The 17,257-nt window shown below is 41.9% G+C and overlaps 1 protein-coding gene across 1 annotated transcript in view; it reads right to left on the bottom strand.

The window, feature by feature from the left end:
* Nucleotides 1-17,257, bottom strand: part of LOC139441456 (uncharacterized) — a 53,769-nt gene that overhangs the window by 1,128 nt on the left and 35,384 nt on the right. The window contains exon 8 of the mRNA XM_071222371.1: nucleotides 340-408. Coding sequence (XP_071078472.1) covers nucleotides 340-408 — 69 coding nt within the window. The remainder of the gene's footprint in view (nucleotides 1-339; nucleotides 409-17,257) is intronic.

The raw sequence follows: 17,257 nt of genomic DNA, 5'->3' as shown, positions 1-17,257 counted from the left end.
GCTTTCTTCAACATCCAGTAGTTGTAACTTTATTCTGTGTATGGCTCTTTTTATATTGTATAAATATATGTATTATTAATGTACTTCTCGTCACGATATGGCTGAAATACTGCCGATGTGACGTTAAATCTTAACTCACTCACTCATGGCTGGGGAGTGTTAACGTTTGTTTGCTTTATAAGATGATAGGCAGACACTGTTAGTACAATTGCTGTTTGAAATTATTAAGATAATATTTTTTTATCTTTACATTGCTTTAGATAAGCCTTTTCATTGAATACACGGTTTTAATGAAGGGTTAGGGAGTAAGTTTTCTGCCTGCTGGGTTCTCCCACCTACCGTGTGAAGCAGTGGAGAGCAGTGGATCCCTCTCGTTCTGGCTGTGATCCCAACTAACGTCACCCGAGGCTGAAACACAGAATATGGTGTTTAGAAAACTATATATAGCACATAAGCATTATAAATATTGGCCACAGATCAGTTATTGCCCATTCCACCAGTTTGAAGCCTTTTGAAGCGTTTACTACAGAACTAGATTTGAAATACGTTTAGTATAGCAGAAGTTTAAATATATAGTTTTGCCATTGTCAAATAGATAAAATGACTCTCATAAAAATACAACATAAGTATAGACTGTTGTTAATCTATCCGGCGTGTCAATACACCTGCTTGTTGGATTGACCTTTATGAAAAAAATGATGACACTATTAGTGCAATTGTTGATTTGTTGATAAATTAATAGGATAAAACATGTATCAAATTGCAGAGACTGTTTACAGGACATTTTGCGAAGTAGAATTTTATGATATGGTGATCTGACCAAATATCCTACTAAGTTGGACAATGACACTGTCTACCACATACTGGGTTCTCCCACCTACCGTGGTGATCAGACCCTTGTGGCGTCAATGGCACAAGTGGCACACTCTCGCTCCGGCTCAGATCCTGACTCGAATCACTTGAGGCTACGTTACGAAACTCTTCAAGAAACTAAGAACTTAAAAATATCCCAATTTTTAACCAAATAACGATTTGTTCCTCATTAGTCCTAGTTTACAATCCTGAAAATATCCCCCATACAACACACACCTAGATAGTTGCTCATCTACCCCGTGTGTCTTTATACATCAACGCACACCCAGATAGTTGCTCATCTACCCCCAGTGTCTTTATACATGAACACACACCCAGATAGCTGCTCATCTACCCCATGTGTATTTATACATCAACACACACCGAGATAGTTGCTCATCTACCCCTAGTGTCTTTATACATCAACACACACCTAGATAGTTGCTCATCTACCCCTAGTGTCTTTATACATCAACACACACCCAGATAGCTGCTCATCTACCCCTAGTGTCTTTATACATCAAAACACACCTAGATAGTTGCTCATCTACCCCATGTGACTTTATGCATCAACACACACCGAGATAGTTGCTCATCTACCCCTAGTGTCTTTATGCATCAACACACACCCAGATAGTTGCTCATCTACCCCATGTATCTTTATACATCAACACACACCTAGATAGTTGCTCATCTACCCCTAGTGTCTTTATACATCAACACACACCTAGATAGTTGCTCATCTACCCCTAGTGTCTTTATACATCAACACACACCTAGATAGTTGCTCATCTACCCCTAGTGTCTTTATACATCAACACACACCTAGATAGTAGCTCATCTACCCCTAGTGCCTTTATACATCAACACACACCTAGATAGTTGCTCATCTACCTCTAGTGTCTTTATACGTCAACACACACCTAGATAGTTGCTCATCTACCCCTAGTGTCTTTATACATCAACACACACCTAGATAGTTGCTCATCTACCCCTAGTGTCTTTATACATCAACAAACACCGAGATTGTTGCTCATCTACCCCGTGTGTCTTTATACATCAACACACACCCAGATAGCTGCTCATCTACCCCTAGTGTCTTTATACATCAAAACACACCCAGATAGTTGCTCATCTACCCCATGTGACTTTATGCATCAACAAACACCTAGATAGTTGCTCATCTACACCTAGTGTCTTTATGCATCAACACACACCCAGATAGTTGCTCATCTACCCCATGTATCTTTATACATCAACACACACCCAGATAGTTGCTCATCTGCCCCTAGTGTCTTTATACATCAAAACACACCCAGATAGCTGCTCATCTACCCCTAGTGTCTTTATACATCAAAACACACCCAGATAGTTGCTCATCTACCCCATGTGACTTTATGCATCAACACACACCTAGATAGTTGCTCATCTACCCCTAGTGTCTTTATGCATCAACACACACCCAGATAGTTGCTCATCTACCCCATGTATCTTTATACATCAACACACACCTAGATTGTTGCTCATCTGCCCCGTGTGTCTTTATACATCAACACACACATAGATTGTTGCTCATCTGCCCCTAGTGTCTTTATACATCAACACACGCCTAGATAGTTGCTCATCTACCCCATGTGACTTTATGCATCAACACACACAGAGATAGTTGCTCATCTACCCCTAGTGTCTTTATGCATCAACACACACCTAGATAGTTGCTCATCTACCCCATGTATCTTTATACATCAACAAACACCTAGATTGTTGCTCATCTGCCCCTAGTGTCTTTATACATCAACACACACCCAGATAGTTGCTCATCTACCCCATGTGTCTTTATACATCAACACACACCTAGATAGTTGCTCATCTACCCCTAGTGTCTTTATACATCAACACACACCTAGATAGTTGCTCATCTACCCCTAGTGTCTTTACACATCAACACACACCTAGATAGTAGCTCATCTACCCCTAGTGTCTTTATACATCAACACACACCTAGATAGTTGCTCATCTACCCCTAGTGTCTTTATACGTCAACACACACCTAGATAGTTGCTCATCTACCCCGTGTGTCTTTATACATCAACACACACCTAGATAGTTGCTCATCTACCCCTAGTGTCTTTATACATCAACACACACCCAGACAGTTGCTCATGTACCCCGTGTGTCTTTATACATCAACACACACCCAGATAGTTGCTCATCTACCCCATGTGTCTTTATACATCAACACACACCGAGATTGTTGCTGATCTACCCCTAGTGTCTTTATACATCAACACACACCTAGATAGTTGCTCATCTACCCTTAGTGTCTTTATACATCAACACACACCTAGATAGTTGCTCATCTACCTCATGTGTCTTTATACATCAACACACACCTAGATAGTTGCTCATCTGCCCCTAATGTCTTTATACATCAACAAACACCGAGATTATTGCTCATCTACCCCGTGTGTCTTTATACATCAACACACACCCAGATAGTTGCTCATCTGCCCCTAGTGTCTTTATACATCAACACACACCCAGACAGTTGCTCATGTACCCCGTGTGTCTTTATACATCAACACACACCCAGATAGTTGCTCATCTACCCCATGTGTCTTTATACATCAACACACACCGAGATTTTGTTGCTCATCTGCCCCTAGTGTCTTTATACATCAACACACACCTAGATAGTTGCTCATCTACCCTAAGTGTCTTTATACATCAAAACACACCTAGATAGTTCCTCATCTACCCCTAGTGTCTTTATACATCAACACACACCTAGATAGTTGCTCATCTGCCCCTAATGTCTTTATACATCAACAAACACCGAGATTGTTGCTCATCTACCCCGTGTGTCTTTATACATCAACACACACCCAGATAGTTGCTCATCTACCCCTAGTGTCTTTATACATCAAAACACACCCAGATAGTTGCTCATCTACCCCATGTGACTTTATGCATCAACACACACCTAGATAGTTGCTCATCTACCCCTAGTGTCTCTATGCATCAACACACACCCAGATAGTTGCTCATCTACCCCATATATCTTTATACATCAACACACACCTAGATTGTTGCTCATCTGCCCCATGTGTCTTGATACATCAACACACACCTACATTGTTGCTCATCTGCCCCTAGTGTCTTTATACATCAACACACGCCTAGATAGTTGCTCATCTGCCCGTAGTGTCTTTATACATCAACACACACACACAGATAGTTGCTCATCTACCCCTAGTGTCTTTATACATCAACACACACCTAGATAGCTGCTCATCTACCCCGTGTGTCTTTATACGTCAACACACACCTAGATTGTTGCTCATCTACCCCTAGTGTCTTTATACATCAACACACACCTAGATAGTTGCTTATGTACCCCATGTGTCTTTATACATCAACACACACCGAGACTGTTGCTGATCTGCCCCTTGTGTCTTTATACATCAACACACGCCTAGATAGTTGCTCATCTACCCTTATTGTCTTTATACATCAACACACGCCCAGATAGTTGCTCATCTACCCCATGTGTCTTTATACATCAACACACACCCAGATAGCTGCTCATCTACCCCTAATGTCTTTATACATCAAAACACACCTATATAGTTGCTCATTTACCCCATGTGACTTTATGGATCAACACACACCTAGATAGTTGCTCATCTACCCCTTGTGTCTTTATGCATCAACACACACCCAGATAGTTGCTCATTTACCCCATGTATCTTTATACATCAACACACACCTAGATTGTTGCTCATCTGCCCCATGTGTCTTTATACATCAACACACACCTAGATTGTTGCTCATCTGCCCCTATTGTCTTTATACATCAACACACGCCTAGATAGTTGCTCATCTGCCCGTAGTGTCTTTATACATCAACACACACACATATAGTTGCTCATCTACCCCGTGTGTCTTTATACATCAACACACACCTAGATAGCTGCTCATCTACCCCTTGTGTCTTTATACATCAACACACACCTAGATTGTTGCTCATCTACCCCTAGTGTCTTTATACATCAACACACACCCAGATAGTTGCTCATCTACCCCTAGTGTCTTTATACATCAACACACACCCAGACAGTTGCTCATCTACCCCTAGTGTCTTTATACATCAACACACGCCTAGATAGTTGCTCATCTACCCCATGTGTCTTTATACATCAACACACACACAGATAGTTGCTCATCTACCCCATGTGTCTTTATACATCAACACACACCCAGACAGTTGCTCATCTACCCTTAGTGTCTTTATACATGAACACACACCTAGATAGTTGCTCATCTACCCCTAGTGTCTTTATACATCAACACACACACAGATAGTTGCTCATCTACCCCATGTGTCTTTATACATCAACACACACCTAGATAGTTGCTCATCTACCCCTAGTGTCTTTATACATCAACACACACCTAGATAGTTGCTCATCTACCCCGTGTGTCTTTATACATCAACACACACCTAGATAGTTGCTCATCTACCCCGTGTGTCTTTATACATCAACACACACCTAGATAGTTGCTCATCTATCCCTATTGTCTTTATACGTCAACACACACTTAGATAGTTGCTCATCTACCCCTAGTGTCTTAATACATCAACACACACCTAGATTGTTGCTCATCTGCCCCTAGTGTCTTTATACATCAACACACACCGAGATTGTTGCTCATCTACCCCGTGTGTCTTTATACATCAACACACACCCAGATAGTTGCTCATCTACCCCTAGTGTCTTTATACATCAACACACACCCAGACAGTTGCTCATCTACCCCTAGTGTCTTTATACATCAACACACGCGTAGATAGTTGCTCATCTACCCCATGTGTCTTTATACATCAACACACACCCAGATAGTTGCTCATCTACCCCGTGTGTCTTTATACATTAACACACACCTAGATAGTTGCTCATCTACCCCGTGTGTCTTTATACATCAACACACACCTAGATAGTTGCTCATCTACCCCGTGTGTCTTTATACATCAACACACACCTAGATAGTTGCTCATCTACCCCATGTGTCTTTATACATCAACACACACCGATATTGTTGCTCATCTGCTCCATGTGTCTTTATACATCAACACACATCTAGATAGTTGCTCATCTACCCCTAGTGTCTTTATACATCAACACACACACAGATAGTTGCTCATCTACCCCGTGTGTCTTTATACATCAACACACACCCAGACAGTTGCTCATCTACCCTTAGTGTCTTTATACATGAACACACAACTAGATAGTTGCTCATCTACCCCTAGTGTCTTTATACATCAAAACACACCCAGATAGTTGCTCATCTACCCCTTGTGTCTTTATGCATCAACACACACCCAGATAGTTGCTCATTTACCCCATGTATCTTTATACATCAACACACACCTAGATTGTTGCTCATCTGCCCCATGTGTCTTTATACATCAACACACACCTAGATTGTTGCTCATCTGCCCCTATTGTCTTTATACATCAACACACGCCTAGATAGTTGCTCATCTGCCCGTAGTGTCTTTATACATCAACACACACACATATAGTTGCTCATCTACCCCGTGTGTCTTTATACATCAACACACACCTAGATAGCTGCTCATCTACCCCTTGTGTCTTTATACATCAACACTCACCTAGATTGTTGCTCATCTACCCCTAGTGTCTTTATACATCAACACACACCCAGATAGTTGCTCATCTACCCCTAGTGTCTTTATACATCAACACACACCCAGACAGTTGCTCATCTACCCCTAGTGTCTTTATACATCAACACACGCCTAGATAGTTGCTCATCTACCCCATGTGTCTTTATACATCAACACACACACAGATAGTTGCTCATCTACCCCGTGTGTCTTTATACATCAACACACACCCAGACAGTTGCTCATCTACCCTTAGTGTCTTTATACATGAACACACACCTAGATAGTTGCTCATCTACCCCTAGTGTCTTTATACATCAAAACACACCTAGATAGTTGCTCATCTACCCCATGTGTCTTTATACATCAACACACACCTAGATAGTTGCTCATCTACCCCTAGTGTCTTTATACATCAACACACACCTAGATAGTTGCTCATCTACCCCGTGTGTCTTTATACATCAACACACACCTAGATAGTTGCTCATCTACCCCGTGTGTCTTTATACATCAACACACACCTAGATAGTTGCTCATCTATCCCTAGTGTCTTTATACGTCAACACACACTTAGATAGTTGCTCATCTACCCCTAGTGTCTTAATACATCAACACACACCTAGATTGTTGCTCATCTGCCCCTAGTGTCTTTATACATCAACACACACCGAGATTGTTGCTCATCTACCCCGTGTGTCTTTATACATCAACACACACCCAGATAGTTGCTGATCTACCCCTAGTGTCTTTATACATCAACACACACCCAGACAGTTGCTCATCTACCCCTAGTGTCTTTATACATCAACACACGCGTAGATAGTTGCTCATCTACCCCATGTGTCTTTATACATCAACACACACCCAGATAGTTGCTCATCTACCCCGTGTGTCTTTATACATTAACACACACCTAGATAGTTGCTCATCTACCCCGTGTGTCTTTATACATCAACACACACCTAGATAGTTGCTCATCTACCCCGTGTGTCTTTATACATCAACACACACCCAGATAGTTGCTCATCTACCCCATGTGTCTTTATACATCAACACACACCGATATTGTTGCTCATCTGCTCCATGTGTCTTTATACATCAACACACACCTAGATAGTTGCTCATCTACCCCTAGTGTCTTTATACATCAACACACACCTAGATAGTTGCTCATCTACCCCTAGTGTCTTTATACATCAACACACACCCAGACAGTTGCTCATCTACCCTTAGTGTCTTTATACATGAACACACAACTAGATAGTTGCTCATCTACCCCTAGTGTCTTTATACATCAAAACACACCCAGATAGTTGCTCATCTACCCCATGTGTCTTTATACATCAACACACACCTAGATAGTTGCTCATCTACCCCGTGTGTCTTTATACATCAACACACACCTAGATAGTTGCTAATCTACCCCGTGTGTCTTTATACATCAACACACACCTAGATAGTTGCTCATCTACCCCGTGTGTCTTTATACATCAACACACACCTAGATAGTTGCTCATCTATCCCTAGTGTCTTTATACGTCAACACACACTTAGATAGTTGCTCATCTACCCCTAGTGTCTTAATACATCAACACACACCTAGATTGTTGCTCATCTGCCCCTAGTGTCTTTATACAGCAACACACACCGAGATTGTTGCTCATCTACCCCTAGTGTCTTTATACATCAACACACACCTAGATAGTTGCTCATCTACCCCTAGTGTCTTTATACATCAACACACACCCAGATAGCTGCTCATCTACCCCTAGTGTCTTTATACATCAAAACACACCTAGATAGTTGCTCATCTACCCCATGTGACTTTATGCATCAACACACACCGAGATAGTTGCTCATCTACCCCTAGTGTCTTTATGCATCAACACACACCCAGATAGTTGCTCATCTACCCCATGTATCTTTATACATCAACACACACACAGATAGTTGCTCATCTACCCCTAGTGTCTTTATACATCAACACACACCTAGATAGTTGCTCATCTACCCCTAGTGTCTTTATACATCAACACACACCTAGATAGTTGCTCATCTACCCCTAGTGTCTTTATACATCAACACACACCTAGATAGTAGCTCATCTACCCCTAGTGCCTTTATACATCAACACACACCTAGATAGTTGCTCATCTACCTCTAGTGTCTTTATACGTCAACACACACCTAGATAGTTGCTCATCTACCCCGTGTGTCTTTATACATCAACACACACCTAGATAGTTGCTCATCTACCCCTAGTGTCTTTATACATCAACAAACACCGAGATTGTTGCTCATCTACCCCGTGTGTCGTTATACATCAACACACACCCAGATAGTTGCTCATCTGCCCCTAGTGTCTTTATACATCAACACACACCCAGATAGCTGCTCATCTACCCCTAGTGTCTTTATACATCAAAACAAACCCAGATAGTTGCTCATCTACCCCATGTGACTTTATGCATCAACGAACAACTACATAGTTGCTCATCTACACCTAGTGTCTTTATGCATCAACACACACCCAGATAGTTGCTCATCTACCCCATGTATCTTTATACATCAACACACACCCAGATAGTTGCTCATCTGCCCCTAGTGTCTTTATACATCAACACACACCCAGATAGCTGCTCATCTACCCCTAGTGTCTTTATACATCAAAATACACCCAGATAGTTGCTTATCTACCCCATGTGACTTTATGCATCAACATACACCTAGATAGTTGCTCATCTACCCCTAGTGTCTTTATGCATCAACACACACCCAGATAGTTGCTCATCTACCCCATGTATCTTTATACATCAACACACACCTAGATTGTTGCTCATCTGCCCCGTGTGTCTTTATACATCAACACACACCTAGATTGTTGCTCATCTGCCCCTAGTGTCTTTATACATCAACACACGCCTAGATAGTTGCTCATCTACCCCATGTGACTTTATGCATCAACACACACAGAGATAGTTGCTCATCTACCCCTAGTGTCTTTATGCATCAACACACACCTAGATAGTTGCTCATCTACCCCATGTATCTTTATTTATCAACACACACATAGATTGTTGCTCATCTGCCCCTAGTGTCTTTATACATCAACACACACCCAGATAGTTGCTCATCTACCCCATGTGTCTTTATACATCAACACACACCTAGATAGTTGCTCATCTACCCCATGTGTCTTTATACATCAACACACACCTAGATAGTTGCTCATCTACCCCTAGTGTCTTTACACATCAACACACACCTAGATAGTAGCTCATCTACCCCTAGTGTCTTTATACATCAACACACACCTAGATAGTTGCTCATCTACCCCTAGTGTCTTTATACGTCAACACACACCTAGATAGTTGCTCATCTACCCCGTGTGTCTTTATACATCAACACACACCTGGATAGTTGCTCATCTACCCCTAGTGTCTTTATACATCAACAGACACCCAGACAGTTGCTCATGTACCCCGTGTGTCTTTATACATCAACACACACCCAGATAGTTGCTCATCTACCCCATGTGTCTTTATACATCAACACAAACCGAGATTGTTGCTGATCTACCCCTAGTGTCTTTATACATCAACACACACCTAGACAGTTGCTCATCTACCCTTAGTGTCTTTATACATCAACACACACCTAGATAGTTGCTCATCTACCTCATGTGTCTTTATACATCAACACACACCTAGATAGTTGCTCATCTGCCCCTAATGTCTTTATACATCAACAAACACCGAGATTGTTGCTCATCTACCCCGTGTGTCTTTATACATCAACACACACCCAGATAGTTGCTCATCTGCCCCTAGTGTCTTTATACATCAACACACACCCAGACAGTTGCTCATGTACCCCGTGTGTCTTTATACATCAACACACACCCAGATAGTTGCTCATCTGCCCCTAGTGTCTTTATACATCAACACACACCCAGACAGTTGCTCATGTACCCCGTGTGTTTTTATACATCAACACACACCCAGATAGTTGCTCATCTACCCCATGTGTCTTTATACATCAACACACACCTAGATAGTTGCTCATCTGCCCCTAATGTCTTTATACATCAACAAACACCGAGATTGTTGCTCATCTACCCCGTGTGTCTTTATACATCAACACACACCCAGATAGTTGCTCATCTACCCCATGTGTCTTTATACATCAACACACACCTAGATAGTTGCTCATCTACCCCTAGTGTCTTTATACATCAACACACACCTAGATAGTTGCTCATCTACCCCTAGTGTCTTTACACATCAACACACACCTAGATAGTAGCTCATCTACCCCTAGTGTCTTTATACATCAACACACACCTAGATAGTTGCTCATCTACCCCTAGTGTCTTTATACGTCAACACACACCTAGATAGTTGCTCATCTACCCCGTGTGTCTTTATACATCAACACACACCTGGATAGTTGCTCATCTACCCCTAGTGTCTTTATACATCAACACACACCCAGACAGTTGCTCATGTACCCCGTGTGTCTTTATACATCAACACACACCCAGATAGTTGCTCATCTACCCCATGTGTCTTTATACATCAACACAAACCGAGATTGTTCCTGATCTACCCCTAGTGTCTTTATACATCAACAGACACCTAGACAGTTGCTCATCTACCCTTAGTGTCTTTATACATCAACACACACCCAGATAGTTGCTCATCTACCTCATGTGTCTTTATACATCAACACACACCTAGATAGTTGCTCATCTGCCCCTAATGTCTTTATACATCAACAAACACCGAGATTGTTGCTCATCTACCCCGTGTGTCTTTATACATCAACACACACCCAGATAGTTGCTCATCTGCCCCTAGTGTCTTTATACATCAACACACACCCAGACAGTTGCTCATGTACCCCGTGTGTCTTTATACATCAACACACACCCAAATAGTTGCTCATCTACCCCATGTGTCTTTATACATCAACACACACCGAGATTGTTGCTCATCTGCCCCTAGTGTCTTTATACATCAACACACACCTAGATAGTTGCTCATCTACCCTAAGTGTCTTTATACATCAAAACACACCTAGATAGTTTCTTATCTACCCCTAGTGTCTTTATACATCAACACACACCTAGATAGTTGCTCATCTGCCCCTAATGTCTTTATACATCAACAAACACCGAGATTGTTGCTCATCTACCCCGTGTGTCTTTATACATCAACACACACCCAGATAGTTGCTCATCTAATCCTAGTGTCTTTATACATCAAAACACACCCAGATAGTTGCTCATCTACCCCATGTGACTTTATGCATCAACACACACCTAGATAGTTGCTCATCTACGCCTAGTGTCTTTATGCATCAACACACACCCAGATAGTTGCTCATCTACCCCATATATCTTTATACATCAACAAACACCTAGATTGTTGCTCATCTGCCCCATGTGTCTTTATACATCAACACACACCTACATTGTTGCTCATCTGCCCCTAGTGTCTTTATACATCAACACACGCCTAGATAGTTGCTCATCTGCCCGTAGTGTCTTTATACATCAACACACACACACAGATAGTTGCTCATCTACCCCTAGTGTCTTTATACATCAACACACACCTAGATAGCTGCTCATCTACCCCGTGTGTCTTTATACATCAACACACACCTAGATAGTTGCTCATCTACCCCTAGTGTCTTTATACATCAACACACACCTAGATAGTTGCTCATCTACCCCTAGTGTCTTTATACATCAACACACACCGAGATTGTTGCTGATCTGCCCCTTGTGTCTTTATACATCAACACACGCCTAGATAGTTGCTCATCTACCCTTAGTGTCTTTATACATCAACACACGCCCAGATAGTTGCTCATCTACCCCTAGTGTCTTTATACATCAACACACACCTAGATAGTTGCTCATCTACCCCTAGTGTCTTTATACATCAACACACACCGAGATTGTTGCTGATCTGCCCCTTGTGTCTTTATACATCAACACACGCCTAGATAGTTGCTCATCTACCCTTAGTGTCTTTATACATCAAAACACACCTATATAGTTGCTCATCTACCCCATGTGACTTTATGCATCAACACACACCTAGATAGTTGCTCATCTACCCCGTGTGTCTTTATGCATCAACACACACCCAGATAGTTGCTCATTTACCCCATGTATCTTTATACATCAACACACACCTAGATTGTTGCTCATCTGCCCCATGTGTCTTTATACATCAACACACACCTAGATTGTTGCTCATCTGCCCCTATTGTCTTTATACATCAACACACGCCTAGATAGTTGCTCATCTGCCCGTAGTGTCTTTATGCATCAACACACACACATATAGTTGCTCATATACCCCGTGTGTCTTTATACATCAACACACACCTAGATAGCTGCTCATCTACCCCTTGTGTCTTTATACATCAACACACACCTAGATTGTTGCTCATCTACCCCTAGTGTCTTTATACATCAACACACACCCAGATAGTTGCTCATCTACCCCTAGTGTCTTTATACATCAACACACACCCAGACAGTTGCTCATCTACCCCTAGTGTCTTTATACATCAACACACGCCTAGATAGTTGCTCATCTACCCCAAGTGTCTTTATACATCAACACACACACAGATAGTTGCTCATCTACCCCGTGTGTCTTTATACATCAACACACACCCAGACAGTTGCTCATCTACCCTTAGTGTCTTTATACATGAACACACACCTAGATAGTTGCTCATGTACCCCTAGTGTCTTTATACATCAAAACACACCCAGATAGTTGCTCATCTACCCCATGTGTCTTTATACATCAACACACACCTAGATAGTTGCTCATCTACCCCGTGTGTCTTTTTACATCAACACACACCTAGATAGTTGCTCATCTACCCCGTGTGTCTTTATACATCAACACACACCTAGATAGTTGCTCATCTACCCCGTGTGTCTTTATACATCAACACACACCTAGATAGTTGCTCATGTATCCCTAGTGTCTTTATACATCAACACACACCGATATTGTTGCTCATCTGCTCCATGTGTCTTTATACATCAACACACACACAGATAGTTGCTCATCTACCCCGTGTGTCTTTATACATCAACACACACCCAGACAGTTGCTCATCTACCCTTAGTGTCTTTATACATGAACACACACCTAGATAGTTGCTCATCTACCCCTAGTGTCTTTATACATCAAAACACACCCAGATAGTTGCTCATCTACCCCATGTGTCTTTATACATCAACACACACCTAGATAGTTGCTCATCTACCCCGTGTGTCTTTATACATCAACACACACCTAGATAGTTGCTCATCTACCCCGTGTGTCTTTATACATCAACACACACCTAGATAGTTGCTCATCTACCCCGTGTGTCTTTATACATCAACACACACCTAGATAGTTGCTCATCTATCCCTAGTGTCTTTATACGTCAACACACACCTAGATAGTTGCTCATCTACCCCTAGTGTCTTTATGCATCAACACACACCCAGATAGTTGCTCATCTACCCCATGTATCTTTATACATCAACACACACCTAGATTGTTGCTCATCTGCCCCGTGTGTCTTTATACATCAACACACACCTAGATTGTTGCTCATCTGCCCCTAGTGTCTTTATACATCAACACACGCCTAGATAGTTGCTCATCTACCCCATGTGACTTTATGCATCAACACACACAGAGATAGTTGCTCATCTACCCCTAGTGTCTTTATGCATCAACACACACCTAGATAGTTGCTCATCTACCCCATGTATCTTTATTTATCAACACACACATAGATTGTTGCTCATCTGCCCCTAGTGTCTTTATACATCAACACACACCCAGATAGTTGCTCATCTATCCCATGTGTCTTTATACATCAACACACACCTAGATAGTTGCTCATCTACCCCATGTGTCTTTATACATCAACACACACCTAGATAGTTGCTCATCTACCCCTAGTGTCTTTACACATCAACACACACCTAGATAGTAGCTCATCTACCCCTAGTGTCTTTATACATCAACACACACCTAGATAGTTGCTCATCTACCCCTAGTGTCTTTATACGTCAACACACACCTAGATAGTTGCTCATCTACCCCGTGTGTCTTTATACATCAACACACACCTGGATAGTTGCTCATCTACCCCTAGTGTCTTTATACATCAACAGACACCCAGACAGTTGCTCATGTACCCCGTGTGTCTTTATACATCAACACACACCCAGATAGTTGCTCATCTACCCCATGTGTCTTTATACATCAACACAAACCGAGATTGTTGCTGATCTACCCCTAGTGTCTTTATACATCAACACACACCTAGACAGTTGCTCATCTACCCCTAGTGTCTTTATACATCAACACACACCTAGATAGTTGCTCATCTACCTCATGTGTCTTTATACATCAACACACACCTAGATAGTTGCTCATCTGCCCCTAATGTCTTTATACATCAACAAACACCGAGATTGTTGCTCATCTACCCCGTGTGTCTTTATACATCAACACACACCCAGATAGTTGCTCATCTGCCCCTAGTGTCTTTATACATCAACACACACCCAGACAGTTGCTCATGTACCCCGTGTGTCTTTATACATCAACACACACCCAGATAGTTGCTCATCTGCCCCTAGTGTCTTTATACATCAACACACACCCAGACAGTTGCTCATGTACCCCGTGTGTTTTTATACATCAACACACACCCAGATAGTTGCTCATCTACCCCATGTGTCTTTATACATCAACACACACCTAGATAGTTGCTCATCTGCCCCTAATGTCTTTATACATCAACAAACACCGAGATTGTTGCTCATCTACCCCGTGTGTCTTTATACATCAACACACACCCAGATAGTTGCTCATCTACCCCGTGTGTCTTTATACATCAACACACACCTAGATAGTTGCTCATCTACCCCTAGTGTCTTTATACATCAACACACACCTAGATAGTTGCTCATCTACCCCTAGTGTCTTTACACATCAACACACACCTAGATAGTAGCTCATCTACCCCTAGTGTCTTTATACATCAACACACACCTAGATAGTTGCTCATCTACCCCTAGTGTCTTTATACGTCAACACACACCTAGATAGTTGCTCATCTACCCCGTGTGTCTTTATACATCAACACACACCTGGATAGTTGCTCATCTACCCCTAGTGTCTTTATACATCAACACACACCCAGACAGTTGCTCATGTACCCCGTGTGTCTTTATACATCAACACACACCCAGATAGTTGCTCATCTACCCCATGTGTCTTTATACATCAACACAAACCGAGATTGTTCCTGATCTACCCCTAGTGTCTTTATACATCAACAGACACCTAGACAGTTGCTCATCTACCCTTAGTGTCTTTATACATCAACACACACCCAGATAGTTGCTCATCTACCTCATGTGTCTTTATACATCAACACACACCTAGATAGTTGCTCATCTGCCCCTAATGTCTTTATACATCAACAAACACCGAGATTGTTGCTCATCTACCCCGTGTGTCTTTATACATCAACACACACCCAGATAGTTGCTCATCTGCCCCTAGTGTCTTTATACATCAACACACACCCAGACAGTTGCTCATGTACCCCGTGTGTCTTTATACATCAACACACACCCAAATAGTTGCTCATCTACCCCATGTGTCTTTATACATCAACACACACCGAGATTGTTGCTCATCTGCCCCTAGTGTCTTTATACATCAACACACACCTAGATAGTTGCTCATCTACCCTAAGTGTCTTTATACATCAAAACACACCTAGATAGTTTCTTATCTACCCCTAGTGTCTTTATACATCAACACACACCTAGATAGTTGCTCATCTGCCCCTAATGTCTTTATACATCAACAAACACCGAGATTGTTGCTCATCTACCCCGTGTGTCTTTATACATCAACACACACCCAGATAGTTGCTCATCTAATCCTAGTGTCTTTATACATCAAAACACACCCAGATAGTTGCTCATCTACCCCATGTGACTTTATGCATCAACACACACCTAGATAGTTGCTCATCTACGCCTAGTGTCTTTATGCATCAACACACACCCAGATAGTTGCTCATCTACCCCATATATCTTTATACATCAACAAACACCTAGATTGTTGCTCATCTGCCCCATGTGTCTTTATACATCAACACACACCTACATTGTTGCTCATCTGCCCCTAGTGTCTTTATACATCAACACACGCCTAGATAGTTGCTCATCTGCCCGTAGTGTCTTTATACATCAACACACACACACAGATAGTTTCTCATCTACCCCTAGTGTCTTTATACATCAACACACACCTAGATAGCTGCTCATCTACCCCGTGTGTCTTTATACATCAACACACACCTAGATAGTTGCTCATCTACCCCTAGTGTCTTTATACATCAACACACACCTAGATAGTTGCTCATCTACCCCTAGTGTCTTTATACATCAACACACACCGAGATTGTTGCTGATCTGCCCCTTGTGTCTTTATACATCAACACACGCCTAGATAGTTGCTCATCTACCCTTAGTGTCTTTATACATCAACACACGCCCAGATAGTTGCTCATCTACCCCTAGTGTCTTTATACATCAACACACACCTAGATAGTTGCTCATCTACCCCTAGTGTCTTTATACAT

Source organism: Haliotis cracherodii, unplaced genomic scaffold, assembly GCF_022045235.1.
Source record: "Haliotis cracherodii isolate W230 unplaced genomic scaffold, xgHalCrac1.p SCAF_40, whole genome shotgun sequence".
Lineage (NCBI taxonomy): Eukaryota > Metazoa > Mollusca > Gastropoda > Lepetellida > Haliotidae > Haliotis > Haliotis cracherodii.
This window is presented reverse-complemented; position numbering and strand designations above follow the sequence as displayed.